This window comes from Stigmatopora nigra, chromosome 13, assembly GCF_051989575.1.
Source record: "Stigmatopora nigra isolate UIUO_SnigA chromosome 13, RoL_Snig_1.1, whole genome shotgun sequence".
NCBI lineage: Eukaryota > Metazoa > Chordata > Actinopteri > Syngnathiformes > Syngnathidae > Stigmatopora > Stigmatopora nigra.
Genome location: NC_135520.1, coordinates 2,078,732 through 2,093,312, shown reverse-complemented (window position 1 = coordinate 2,093,312; position 14,581 = coordinate 2,078,732). Strand labels below are relative to the sequence as shown.

General features: G+C 43.3%; 1 protein-coding gene across 1 annotated transcript in view; it reads left to right on the top strand.

Annotated features, from left to right (window-relative positions):
• fgfr3 (fibroblast growth factor receptor 3) overlaps window positions 1-14,581 on the top strand; it is a 27,523-nt gene extending 12,942 nt beyond the window's left edge. The window contains exons 5-18 of the mRNA XM_077730791.1: window positions 1,763-1,932; window positions 3,546-3,669; window positions 4,042-4,232; window positions 7,206-7,350; window positions 7,835-8,007; window positions 9,209-9,357; window positions 9,443-9,564; window positions 9,637-9,747; window positions 9,812-10,002; window positions 10,621-10,743; window positions 10,821-10,891; window positions 12,069-12,206; window positions 12,281-12,386; window positions 12,476-14,581. Of these exons, the coding sequence (XP_077586917.1) occupies window positions 1,763-1,932; window positions 3,546-3,669; window positions 4,042-4,232; window positions 7,206-7,350; window positions 7,835-8,007; window positions 9,209-9,357; window positions 9,443-9,564; window positions 9,637-9,747; window positions 9,812-10,002; window positions 10,621-10,743; window positions 10,821-10,891; window positions 12,069-12,206; window positions 12,281-12,386; window positions 12,476-12,661 (2,000 nt within the window). The 3' untranslated portion in view covers window positions 12,662-14,581. The remainder of the gene's footprint in view (window positions 1-1,762; window positions 1,933-3,545; window positions 3,670-4,041; window positions 4,233-7,205; window positions 7,351-7,834; window positions 8,008-9,208; window positions 9,358-9,442; window positions 9,565-9,636; window positions 9,748-9,811; window positions 10,003-10,620; window positions 10,744-10,820; window positions 10,892-12,068; window positions 12,207-12,280; window positions 12,387-12,475) is intronic.

Here is a 14,581-nt window from a genome sequence, read left to right as displayed (position 1 = left end):
GTACGCCCGTCTGTGCGTACGTACGCAAGCTAGCTAGCTCTTTTTATAGCCTCCCCATGTGTGGTCCCCCTCCTTTCCACCCCCAAAACGGCACACAGGCCGCCCTCTCTCCTACACTTTTACCACCCAAGCACGCCAACGCCAACGGCTTATCGGCTATAAACACTTTACTTTGATTCTTTTCAAAATTGTTTTTTACGCCACAGATGTCAAAAATGGTCCCAAAAGGAAATAAATGGGAAATTAGGAGGGAATTGGGGGCAAAAAGCACAGATAGGAAGAATATTTCAAATATAATTTTGCACTTGGAGTCATTTTTGTTTACTATTTAACGACTTAAATACCTTTAATAGGGTAAATGACTGTTTTTGGTCGTTTAAAAGTACCAAATATGCTTAGTATATGTAATATATACTCCATATATTTTCCATTTGTGTAAATTGTGACTTTTTATGACTGTTTTGGCAATTTAAAAAAATAAAATACTTATTATATATGATTATATACTTGTACATTGATTAATTGCAATTTTAAAAAAATACTATATTTATTATCTATGCATATTTACTTGTATATTAATTAATTGTGATGGCAAATGTGTTTTTTAACTAAGGAAATACTTAGGTAAAAAAATATTGACTTAAAGACTAAAGTTTTATTATCAATCACTATTTCGATATATTTTCTATGTAAAAAATGTACATTATACATGACTAATTAATTATTAATAGTCATACGATTCCAATTTTTAAAAAGTATAAAGCTATGGAAAAAAAAATAATAACGCAAAAATATTTTTAAAATAACGCTGTAAAAAGTGTACGACCGCAAATAAAAGAGAGGAAAAAATATGAAGAAAAAAAACATAGACCACAAACTGAATAGATGACAGAACATCTGTTCATTTGCTGCCTTCCCTCCATTTGCAACGAATGGGACATCTAACACCGTCACGGCTTCTACTTTTTAAATACGTTGTCACGCCGTCAGTGGAATAAAGACAGGTGTCTCCTTGTACCTTTCACCACTGACATCTGTCTTGAGCCCGACCAGATGAAGAAGTAAAAGTAAAAGTAGAAGGAGGAGAAGGAGGCCTGCCTGCCGTCCTGCCCGCCCGCCCACGGCCTGCTGCTGGACGCTTAGGCTTATTTCCAACACTTATTGTGATGCAAAATAGCCCCTCTCGCTCCTTCTGCCGCCTCGAAAGAAGTAAAAAAAGACATCCGACGACCTCTTAGGCTCGATTTTTTTCGCACCGCTGAGCCTCGCAAACGCCGAGACGAGGCGGTTCGGGGGGGGGGGGCACCATGTCGGCCCCCTTCCCCGGCCCGTCATTATGCTGAGAACAAGTCAATAAATCACCCTGGCAGCACTGAGAATGGCGCGATTGTTACGGGACGCGCCGCGTCTCGGCATTCCGGGAAGAGCCGTCAAAGCGCGTTTAGCCGTGGGATGCCTTTCTCTCAATAACAGACACATTAGCATTAGCATTGCGCCAAAATTCACACCCGGGCTGGCCAATATGCACTTTTCGGCCTGACCCAAGATGGCCGACAGCTAAGAAAAGCAGCACTCTTGCCAAGACGTCCAATCGGTTGGCGTCTATTCTTGCTTGTGTTGCAAATTTCACTGAGTGTATCCGTAGTAGACATGCCAACCTAGCTTCTGGGTGGCGGCCATGTTGGTAAGGGCAAAAAAACAATAATGTTGTTTTTTGAAGGTCAAAAAGGATTCTTTGTAAAGGCTTTTTTTGTGCCTACAGAGGCACCATATTGGACACGCCCGGACAGGATGGACAAGAAGCTTCTGGCCGTGCCGGCCGCCATCACGGTCAAGTTTCGATGCGCGGCGGCGGGGAACCCCATGCCGACCATCCGTTGGCTGAAGAATGGCAAGGAGTTCAAGGGGGAGCAACGCATGGGGGGCATCAAGGTCAGACTGCTTTCAAAATGTTGCTCTTTTTCCAAAAAAAGATTCAGACTTGGTGTCAAAGTGGCGGCCCCCGGGCCAAATATGGCCCGCCGGATCATTTTGTGCGGCCTGGGAAAGTCAGTCATAAGTGCTGACTTTCTGTTTTAGGATCAAATTAAAATGAGGAGTATAAATGTATGTTAAAATTCCCCCTTTTAAATCAATAATTGTCATTTTTTAATCTTTTTTTTCTTATTTTTTCTTATATTTTTAAAAAAGCTAAAATAAACATTGGTTTAGATTTATAAAAAACTGAATATTCACTTCTTTTAATCTATTGATAAAAAAAATAAATCTAAATAATTTATCTAAAATGGTCCGGCCCACATGAAATGGTGTTGACGTTTACGCGGTAAATCCCCCCCCCCCCCCTCCTCCGACATTAGACGACTCCACGAGGTCAAAGTTTGAGCAAACCAAGCAAAAGAGCCCCCTCGCGCCCATCCATCCGTCCATCCGCCCGTCCCGACGACAACGGCCATCCCGGCAGCTGCCAACGGCGCTCCGGTTTCAACTCCGCGTTATTTATTTTGGTGGTCCTCGTCAAGGGGGACTGGGGAATGGGGGGGGCTCCCAAATTCTACGACTAGGCGATCCTGACCTTTATTGCGTGAGCGGGATCACTTTCTCTGCTTTTAGATTCTCCCGCGCCGGGAGTTAAAATGCCGCTTAAAAGTTGAGGTAGAAGGAGGTCACTTGGAAAAGCCGCAAAACCAACATTTTTAAAAAAATATGTTATTAGCATCTTTCATTTTCCTCATTTTTAGTGTTTTGTTAATTTATTGTGACGCTGACATTTAGCAAATAGGTCAATTTATTACTATATATGTTAAAGTATGAAACCTAACCCTGACACAAAATGGCCGACAGGTGATAACATCAAGTGTAACTCTGACCCTAAAAACGTTACTTAAATCTTGGAATTTTTTTAAGCATTGGATTGAAAGAGTTGAAGGAATATCTTATCAGAGCCAAAATGGCCGCCTCCCCCAAAAATGTAGGGGATTTTTGAGACAGTTTTGTAAGCCCTCACATAATCTCTCCCAAAAAAATGAAAATAGAGTCTGTTTTTTCCTTTATTGGGGATGACGCGGTTAGCATAACGGTGGGAAAAGCTGGAAAGAGTTAACGAAAGAAGATCCCGTGGCTATTAAGAGTTTACGGAGATCTCCAACATCTGCTCCCAGCGGGCCGCCGGCAGTTGTCCACCCCTGCCATCCCTCCGCTAGCTAGCCCGGCCGACACCTGTCGCCGGCACTCCGGCCCCGCCGCCGTCACCCCCCGAGCTCCAAAGTTTGCGTCCCTCTGTTAGCGCAGCGCTAATCCCGCTGCCGGCGCTCGGATTTCAGCGGCCCGTCGCCAGTTGTTTTTTTCAATCGGTTAGCATCTCCAAACTAGCGATATGCCGCAAAAATGATGTCGTTGCTAAATTGCGCTAAGAAATAATAACCTCTGGGTGCCCCACCCAAGATGGCCGCCCAAAACAATGACGGATAGCCATTGGTGTGGTATATGTTTTTTTATATGACATTTAATGGCTTTTAAATTGTGTTTTTTGTTGTTTTTGGATGTAGCTGAGGCACCAACAGTGGAGTTTGGTGATGGAGAGCGCCGTACCGTCGGATCGGGGAAACTACACGTGCGTGGTGCACAACAAGTACGGCACCATCACCCACACCTACCAGTTGGATGTGCTTGGTATGTTTCTTTATCTATTCTTGTTTTAACATGATACAAAGTGAAAAAAATAGAACGATAGGGGTAGAAAACAACAAGTGGAGGGCAAAATGTAGCGGAAAAGTCCAAAAAGCCCTGGAAAAACAAACAAAAAATCTCATTTGGGCCGCACAAAATGATGCGGCGGGCCAGACTTGGCCCCCGGGCCACCACTTTGACACCTGTGGATTAGGGAATTAAATCAGTCAGTTGCTAAAGTGTATATCTAATTTGGTACCTTTTATTTAAAGCATATAAAGCTAAATCCATCAACAATCCACCTTCATATGGTAGATTATCATCCTACACTTTACTTGACTTTAATGTTTTGGTTGTTGTTGTTTTTTTTTTTAGAGCGCGCCCCCCATAGGCCCATCCTCCAAGCCGGCCTTCCGGCCAATCAGTCAGTGGTGGTGGGTAGCGACGTAGAGTTCCACTGCAAAGTGTACAGCGACGCCCAGCCGCACATCCAATGGCTCAAGCACATCGAGGTCAACGGCAGCCGATTCGACGCCGACGGCGGACCCTACGTCAAAATCCTTAAGGTCGGGGTCCCACCCTCTTTTCAATCGAGGCTAAGTGTGTCCCTCAAGTCTTTTTGTTTAAACATCAATCCACATTAGCAGCTAGCACACTGTTGTCTGGGCGGTTTAGCCTTTTTTTACGTGGCACAAAATGGCGGCTTGTGTGTCTTTTCAGTCATAGTTCTTCTCATAAACATCATATATTGGCCTGCCCATATATGGACTAATTTCAGGAAGGGGCTGATATAATAGGATCACTATGTTGACTGTTTTGCTTTGTCATTTGTGGTTTTACACCACCTAGTGGTCAGTGGTCGTCGGCTAAATTGACTTGTATATCTAATTATATCATGAGGCTTTTTGATTGCTTTTTATAAGCGACATGCTTTGAAAAAAAGTATATATTTTTTTTTACTCAAGTCGCAAAAATGGACGTGGCCAAAAACGGTCCCAAAATTGCTCGCCGTGGCGTCCCTGAGGTCGGCCCACTTTTGTTTATGTTCCACTGGTGGCCGCGTGGATTTTTTTGGGGTTTCGCCGAGAATAGTCGCAGGGACAACACCCTAAAACCCGAGCGAGAGGCGTGTTTTTCTTTTCTTTTTTTGGGTCTTTACAAAGACTCCCACACTTTCTCATTGCGCCCATTGCGAATTAAGCAAACATCTGGTTTAGACTAAGTTAACTGCCGCGGTGGCGACGGCGGCGGCGCAGGCAGAGAGGCGGCCTGCGCTAACCGCCGCTGCCGTCAGATGTCCCGCGTCGTGTTTTTTTTCGGCAGCGGCGGAAAAAATGAGCGGGTGGCGAGGAAGGGCAGAGTCAGCACGCGGCAAAAACTGGGGGGGGGAGGCTCAAAAAAGGCCAGAGACCAGTCGCGTTTTGCCCAAAATTGACACGGCTTTCATCTCTGGGTGCTAATGAAGCAACAAGGGAATCCATGCACCAAAAAAAATGAGGACATGCAAGGTTAAATGGACATTTTGGAGTAAATTGGTGGGCTATCTGTCAGGGTTTTCTATGCTGAGCCAAAATGGCTACTTCAAAACCACAAAGCAGACTTTTGGTGTCTTTTTGGGTGGGGCTTTTGAAGATATTTTTTGGGGAATCCATGTGACAGTCTTTGCTACCATGTTTCAAAGTCAAGTTGGATTTCAGGGATGGTTTTTGTTAAAAAAATGTTTGCATCAAAAGGCACAACTGAGCCAAAATGGCTGATTTGAACCAAAAATGCTGGTGTTCCAGTGGGTTTATGGTATATAGCGTTTTTGAGGCTTTTTTGCGGGTTTCCTGGCGCTAGATATTCCTACCAAGTTTTATGTTTCTGACTCAAACGGGCTTGGAGGGCAGAATTCTTTTTTAATTGTTGGTTTTGACACGACCTGGCCCCAAAATGGCAGCTTTCCATTGCAGATGGCAGACACCCTTCGTCTTTTTAGACATAGTTCTTCAGGTTTTTTTGTGGGTCTCTTCGGGAACGTCATTCCAACCAAGATTCACGTTTTTAACTCAAATAGGCTGATTTTTGGGGGGTATGCTCATGGACTGTTTGAGCCAAAATGGCTGCTCTGAGTCAAAACAGCAGACTTCCAGTGTCTTTTTTTGTGTATCTTCTCACGACAGACACAAAAAGCCAAGTTCCATAAATCCAACACAAACAGGTTACAAGGGCTGCTTCTTTTTTATGTATCATTAAGGATTCTTTTGAACCAAAATGGCTACTCCAACCACAAATAGCAGACTTCCAGCGTCTTGTAGGGTCTGGCTTTTTCAGTCATTTTTTCTGTATGGAACTACTCACGACAGATAGAAATGCCAAGTTCTAAATTTCAACCTCTGTATTCAAAAATATAAAAAAACATGAGCTACTACTGAGCCAAAATGGCTACACCGGATCCCAGTTTCTTTTAGAGATTCCTCATACAAACTAGCTCAAATGGCGACATGTCTAAAACGAAATAGCCAACTGCAAAACATCTCACGTGTAAAAACCGACAACCGCGAGGGGGGAGGGAAAAAATGATGGCAGGGTGGGAGTCGAAGGGGGGAGTCGAGGGGGAGGGAGGGAGGGATGGAGGCTCGTCTGTAGGAGTCCAAAACCACGACTCTATCCTCGCTCTATTTTGGACTAGCGCATAATTGAAACAGTATTTATCCAGTGTGTTTGTGCTACAGTTCATTCATTGAGCCGTCACGTCCCATGTGTGTGTGTGTACAAATGTGTGTATATATAAATATATATTTATATATATATGTGTGTAGTTAAGTGGGCGGGGGACTTCAACAAACCCTCTTTGATGGGCGCTCATGAGCTTGAAAATTCACATGGAGAACAACCGCAGCTTCAAACGCGCGCCGTGATACGCTAATCTTTCATTATTCATGTCATGTCAAGCCGCCAGTGCGGAACGTGTGTTTTTTTAAAGGATATACTCAGCTTTTTTCTTTTTTTTTGTGGTCATTCTCTGAGTGCACGCCATTAGCTCGTTTATTCTGTTGATAAAACAGGGCGGAGCTTTTTTTTCTATGTGGCTCAGAATGGGTGAAGGAAAAAAGTAGGGTGGCTTTTCGTGGGTTTTTTGCGGGTACTCCGGTTCCCTCGCAAAACCCAATGAATGTGTTTTTCAGAGCGAAGTGAGTTGGACGGTTGAGGCTCGGCTCACGCTTACAATGTCCAATGTGAGCGAACGTGATGGCGGCAAGTACTGGTGTCGTGCCAGCAACTTTGTAGGCAGGTCACAAAATGCCTTCTGGCTCAAAATACGACAAAGAGCAGGTAACGGCACCCCCAAAAAAGTCCTACTCCTGCCTATCTGGCTTGGAACATTTGCGTCAGGGTGGAGGTTCTGCTTGGGTGTTTTCGTGGCTGTTGTAGTTTCTGGGTGTTTTCTGTGGCTTTTTTGCGGGTGTTTCTATTTGATGGTGTCTTTTGGTGGTTTGGTGATTCTAATTTCCTTCCTTCCCGGATTCTATCCCGAATTCCTTCCTTCCTTTTCTCAGACGGCCGGCATTAACACCACCGACAACGAGCTGGAGGTTCTGCTGGTGTCCAACGTGTCTTTCGAGGACGCGGGCGAGTACACTTGTCTGGCGGGGAATTCTATCGGCTTCAATCACCACACGGCTTGGCTCACGGTGCTTCCAGGTACACCCGCGCAAATTCCACCCCGTCCAAATTGACGGCCGGAGAAAGCTTTCTTTGCCCCTACCAACATGGCCGCCTGGAGAGCGCTTTCTTTGCCCCTACCAACATGACCGCACAGAAAACGCTTTCTTTTCCCCTACCAACATGGCCGCTCAGAGAGCGCTTTCTTTGCCCTTACCAACATGGCCGCACAGAGAGCACTTTATTTGCCCCTACCAACATGGCCGCCCAGAGGCTACCTAACTATATTATTTCTCAACCAATTCTTAATCACTGTCCACCTTAAAACATTTAAAACAGATTGGACGCCAACTAGCAATTAGTTGATGGTAAAAACATGAATAAACTGAACCTTTGGGCGGCCATCTTGGTAGGGGCAAAGTGCCCATGGGAATTGAAATAAAGTGGTCACTAACTTATTTCTCAAGCAATTGTTATTGTTAGTCAGTGTCAAGCTAATGTTTTGACCCTTCTGTGGAAATAGCAAACCCGGAGCAAGAGGACTACTACGCCGACTTCCTGATCTACGGGACGGGCTGCGTCCTATTCGTGCTGGCCGTGGTCATCGCCGTGTTATGCCGCATGCGTCTGGGGGCGCAGAAGACGCTACCCGAGCCGCCAGTGCAGAAATTGTCCAAATTCCCGCTTAAGAGACAGGTAACAGAAAGTAGATACCCGATTTGGAACCGTCAATTTGCGCTAAATTACTTATTTTTTAAGCAGGTATTCGACCTCAAAACATTTTTTTAAATGCGGGTAAAGTAAATCTGGTGTCAATAAATGCATTGTGTTTATCATAATTTTACATTTAGTTTAGTTGGCGACATTATTGATTTTTTTTAGACTTAACGGGTCACTTTCTGTTGTTTTGGGAGACTTTTTGTGTCACTTGCTGTTCATTTTAGGGCGATTTTGACGCATTCCCAGCTCTTTTTAAGCATTTCAGTGCATTAATAGACCACTTTTTGTTGATTTTAGGGTGACTTTATGTTTATAGTGAGTCACTTAATGTCAAATTTTTGGTCAAAAAAAGTTTTGACTGAAAAAACGATGTCCGTTGGAACAAGTGGGTCTTCTCTCAATATAAGGCGAAGACTTTATTGCATTCTTGAGTAATCTTTGGTCGCTTTAGGTCTGGCTAATCTGCCGCTTTTCTCTCTCTCCTCCTTTTTTTTTCATAAGCAAGTAAATCTCTCTTAAAGCTCCTGGCATTTTCTCGCACATATTACTTTTCAGGCACGGCAAATTTGGACCTGGGATACTTTAAAAAAAAAAAAGTATTTTTTTTTTCTGCCTACTCCGCTATAACGTTTTTTTTTTGGCCTGGTTTGATATTTACTCCCACTTGGTCTTACTTTAAAGCGCAAACCACCAAATAATTGACAGCAAATTAGAGTAAATGGAACAAAATTTCAAATCATGTTCATAGTTTTTATGAAGGGGAAAAAATATCACATTACTCAAAATTCAAGTATAAAATACGATATATTTGGCCGTATATTAGACAAATCCATAAATCAATGACAGGCACTTGAACGAGGCCTTTTGACAATCCAAATTATATTTACCCTATTTTCACGACTATGTGACGCATCACATTTAAAGGCGCAGTGTCAATAACAAGTGCTATTTCAGTATTTGACACACAATTTTAGTATTGGTCCATATATAAAGTGCACTGGATTATAAGACGCCCTATTTTGGAGAAAATTTAAGACTTAAGTGCGCTTTATAGTCCTCAAAATACGGTATTCAATATTTTTTTTAAACATTCTTTGATTTTTTTATGTTGGCAAAGGTGCGCTGGGCCTCTCAGCGCCGATAACGGTCTCTTCCGTGTTTGTCTTTGACACCCAAGCAGGTGTCCTTGGATTCCAACTCGTCCATGAACTCCAACACGCCGTTGGTGCGCATCACGCGACTGTCATCCGGCGACGGGCCCACCCTGGCCAATGTCTCCGAGCTGGAGCTGCCCTCCGACCCCAAGTGGGAATTTTCCCGAGCCAGGTAACAACAACAACAACAACAGAAAAACGAACAGAGCGTAAAAGCCATGGCAGTCGCTAAAAAACAGTCCCTCCGCCCCCTACAGGCTGACTTTGGGAAAGCCGCTTGGCGAAGGTTGCTTCGGCCAAGTGGTGATGGCCGAGGCCATGGGCGTGGACAAGGAAAAACCCAACAAACCTCTCACGGTCGCCGTCAAAATGCTCAAAGGTTAGCGCGTCTTGTCATTATTTTTGGTGGCATTTCAACCAAGCTAATGCGCTAACCCCCTGTCGCCATCAGATGACGCCACGGACAAAGATCTGTCCGACCTGGTCTCCGAGATGGAGATGATGAAGATGATGGGCAAGCACAAAAACATTATCAACCTGCTGGGGGCCTGCACGCAAGATGGTGGGCACCATTGCCAGACCTGGCTAACCGCTAACCGCTAACTGGCTTACCCGCTATTCTACAGGCCCGCTGTACGTCCTGGTGGAGTACGCTTCTAAAGGCAACCTGCGCGAGTACCTGAGGGCGCGGCGGCCTCCGGGTACGGACTACTCGTTCGACTCGTGCAAGATTCCCGACGAGCAGCTGACCTTCAAAGACCTGGTGTCGTGTGCCTACCAGGTGGCCCGAGGCATGGAGTACCTAGCCTCGCAAAAGGTCAGAAAAAAATGACAAATACTACACAATAAAGCACTGGCACTAGCTAAGCAAAACCACATTGACAAATCCCACCTCCATGTTGTTGAATTTGTCCACTATGGCCAAATTCTTTTTCTGACCTTTGTGACCTTTGACCTTAACATTGAATCACCACTTCAGTTTCTAGGTGACAAACACCTGCAGTCTTGCTAACCCATCTCTATTCGTCCTCACGCAAACAAGTTCTACTTTGACCCCGTGACCTTAAACCCCTCAAGTGTCAAAGTCGCGGCCCGCGGGCCAAATTTGGCCCGTCACATCATTTTGTGCGGCCCGGGAAAGTAAATCATGGGTGCCAACTATCTGTTTTAGGATCAAATTAAAATAAAGATTATAGATGTATATTACATTTCCTGATTTTCCCCCTTTTAAATCAATAATTGTCATTTTTTAATCCATTTTTTCTGTTTTTAGTTCAAAAATCATTTTGTAAAATCTAAAAATATATTTAAAAAAATCTAAAATAACCATTGTTTTAGATCTATAAAAAACGGAATATTCAGGCCTTTTAATCCATTTATAAAAAATAAAAAACATCCAAATATCATATCTAAAATGACCCTTGGCCTTCCACAGTGCATCCACCGAGACCTGGCGGCCAGGAACGTCCTGGTAACGGAGGACAACGTGATGAAGATCGCCGACTTCGGCCTAGCCAGAGACGTGCACAACATAGACTACTACAAAAAGACCACCAACGTGAGTGCGCCGATTTCTTTACTTTCGCCGCCGCCAGTCAATAATCGGCGCTCTCGTTTTGACCCGCCCGCGTTCAGGGTCGTCTTCCCGTCAAATGGATGGCGCCGGAGGCCCTCTTCGACCGTGTGTACACCCACCAGAGCGACGTGTGAGTAAACGTCCGCCCCCGCCTCGTTTGTTCCGTAATCCGCCGCCGCGGCATCAGAGCGAGCGCGGCGCCGCGTCTTAGCCGTGTTTGAACTAGCTAAATCCGCGGATGAGAGGCTAGCGGCGGCCGTTCCGCGTCTTCCCTCGGGCTTGTTTTTGCAAGGGGATTGGACTGGCGCGGGTCAAAGGTCAACGGACAACAAAATGTTCATTGCTAGTAGACGACCAATCCAGGCTTTTGTTAATTTCCAATTGGATTGACGGCCATGACAGCTCCCAATTTGAGTAAAATAGACTTCGTTAAATTCACTCAATACAATATAACATCAACTAGCAAGAATATGCTAACGCTACCATAAAAGTGTTGTCATGTTTCGGGGGAAAGTGGGCATGTTAGAAAAAGTAAAAAGTGTCAAGTTACGGGAAAAAGCTTGTCAAGTCACCGGAACCACAAAAGATGTTCGTGTGAGTGGGCCACACTGGGGGGAAAAACCCCAAAATTCCCGCGCGCTCGCCGCCGTGTTTTTCCAGCAGGTTTGCATTTACATGGCGGATCATCGAGCTAGCCAACATTGGCACCAGACCCGAATGTAGTCGTACAAGCTAGCTAGATGTCGACATCTTTGTACATTAACAAAGAGAGTAGCCCAAAAAAAAAAAAACTATGACGCGTTTAAAATGTATACAAAGTACTTTTTGGTTAAGAAAACTTGTTACAAAGTTGACAGTGTAAATAATCGGTGGCCATCTTGCATCAGAGGAATAGTGACCAACTTCCATTCAACATACGACTCATACACAAAAACACTTGGTGACTGTAACAGGCGGCCATCTTGCAACAGAGGTATATTTGATTGGGGGTTTTCCTTCACGACAACTTACACATACAAATATTTGCTTAATGGGTACTTAGACTAAGGACTAAAGATGGAAATTATCTTATATATGTTCATTTACAAGAATATACATTTGTTCATTAATACTGTACATCAAACTGACGGCCATCTTGCAACAGAGGACTATGATTCTTTCAACACAATTTAAACAAAAAAATAGATTTTATAGAAATTGTCTGCCATCTTGCAACAGGGGACTAGTTCCAATTTACACATAAAAATGTTTCATACAACTTTTTCTGAAATTTAAGAAAAATGAAGACTTACATTTTGACGTGGCAGGTGGTCTTACGGCGTCTTACTGTGGGAGATCTTCACCCTGGGGGGCTCGCCCTATCCGGGCATCCCCGTGGAAGAACTCTTCAAGCTGCTCAAGGAGGGTCACCGCATGGACAAACCAGCCAACTGTACCCATGAGCTGTGAGTGGCCTTTCCTCAGGTTCCAACCCGCTTTTTCTGCATCCTTTTGACGTTATGGTGGCGTGCGCTTTCAGGTACATGATCATGCGGGAGTGCTGGCACGCCGTTCCCTCGCAGAGGCCCACCTTCCGACAGCTGGTGGAAGACCACGACCGTGTTCTGTCCATGACTTCCACTGATGTAAGAAAACAACAAAAAGTCTAGAATTAAACTTATTGTATTATACCATCAAGGGCGGGGTTAAAAACTTTGTCTCCCCCCCTACACAGGAGTACCTGGACCTGTCGGTCCCCCTGGAGCAGTACTCGCCCACGTGCCACGACTCGGACAGCACGTGTTCGTCGGGCGACGACTCGGTTTTCGCCCATGACCCCGCCCCCGACGACCCCTGTCTTCCCGATGGCGAGGTCGCCGCACGCCGACACGCTCCGACCGAGCGGGCAGCCAAACTTTGAAGGATTTTTTCTTACATTTCTTAGATGTTTTTTTTTTTTTTTAAATCACAGAGTTCTTTTTATGTTTATTTTTTACACGGCCAGTTTTTTTGTTATGGACAATATTTCGGGACAGGACGAAAGCGGGTTTGTCGGCGACCGATCTGTGCCTAGCCTCCAAAGCTCGACCTTCTTCCAAAGTTCCCCCTTTTTTTTGTTGTAAATAGTGATCGCTACGAAAAAAAAAATCACCTTTTGGGAGTTTAGGCATTGAGATGTATATTTGTAAAGATATTTATAGAGTTCGAGCTGAAAGAGGAGCCCAAAACAAACGGCTTTTTGACACTTTTCTAACTTATTTATGCTTGGGTTTTTACAAAGGAATGACAAGGATACACTGGTGGGAAAAAAAGAGGAATTGGCCAAAAATTACTATTACAAACCTGCTACATATGGATTAATTAACCTTTTGAATTTGACCTCCCCAAAAAATCAACAGGAAATATTTGAAAATAAACAGGAAGTAACCTCTAAAAATATTTAAAGTGACAGTGTCGAATTAACAAATATTAGACTATTAAGTGCGCCTTACAGTCGCCAAAATTCACCAAAACAATGATTACATATCTAAAATAATCAATAACGCTTAAAAAAAGTTTAATTAAATGAGTAAATAAGTACATTTTGAAACTTTTATCACTTTTTCCTTCCAGTACATTTCCCATTGCTAAAAGTTAACTCATTTTAAACCCCAAGTCGGTGGCATCTTGCTGGCCAAGGAGAGGTGGAAAAATACAAGTCCCATCATGCTTTGCGCCACAGTGGATGGAAAAGAAAGCAATATTTTACGATTTCAAGCTTCCAAAACATGAAGTCAAAAGGCGATTGATATTTTTTTTTCTTGTTGGGAGTCCGAACTTGTGCCAAATGAAGTCTTAGGATTTTCTCCCCCGGTTTTTCACCGTGTTTGGCGGTCAATCTTTGATTCTATGAAATCAAAATGTCTTCCCTCCGTGGTTTTTCAATGATTGGAAGCCAAAACAAATGAAGGACGCCAAAATTAGCGGTTGAGTTTTTTTTTTTTTTTTTATTTATTCATCCATGCTGTGTCAAAACTTTCCCTATGGTGAGAGTCTTTTTAGTCAAAGTTTGCTGTTTGCTGCCCCCTATAGGTAACACTTTCGCTGCCATTGACGGTGATAGACGTCAGTGGCGGGCAATGAGTTAACGATAACATCTTAAAGTATAAGTATTCACAATTAGCACTTGTGTTTATAATCAGGGGTGGGGGAAACAATAAGTTGCATTTATTATTGTTAGTCTAACTAAATATTTTTGGTGAAATTTAGTTTTAAAATGTAATATTTTTGGCAAACTTTAGTAACAGAACTACATTTTTTTATTTGTTTTACCACAAAGTCACACAAAAAAAGTTACAGTATATTTTAAATGAGATATGTTTTACTTTTAATAGATTTTAACAGCAGTACTTTTACTTTAAGAAGTATTTTTTGGTACTTTTTCCACCCCTGTTTATAAACAAAAAATATATAAGTCGAATTTACAACAAAAAAACGAGCGCCAAGTGATGTTTTGCTAGAATTTATTTTTTCTTAGTTTGCCTCACGCTGTTTTTTTTTGTTCTTTGTTCAGATTAATTTATAGTTTTGAAACATGCTTGCTTTTGTACATAAGAGACATTAGGCTTTTTTTTTTAGAATTTTATTCAGCCGTGTGAGCTATTTTTGTTGTTGTTGTTGTTTTGCATTCCACTTTAGAGCAATTAGCAGCGGCCTTGTACCACCTAATTTATTTTGAGTAACCTAGAAAAGTGGAACTAACATTTGGTTGCTTGTCATCATGCTGTGGAACATTCCGCTGACAAAAAAATCCTCTTGCTGTCAAAAAAAAATCTTTTAATAAACAGCTTTTATCTTGTCA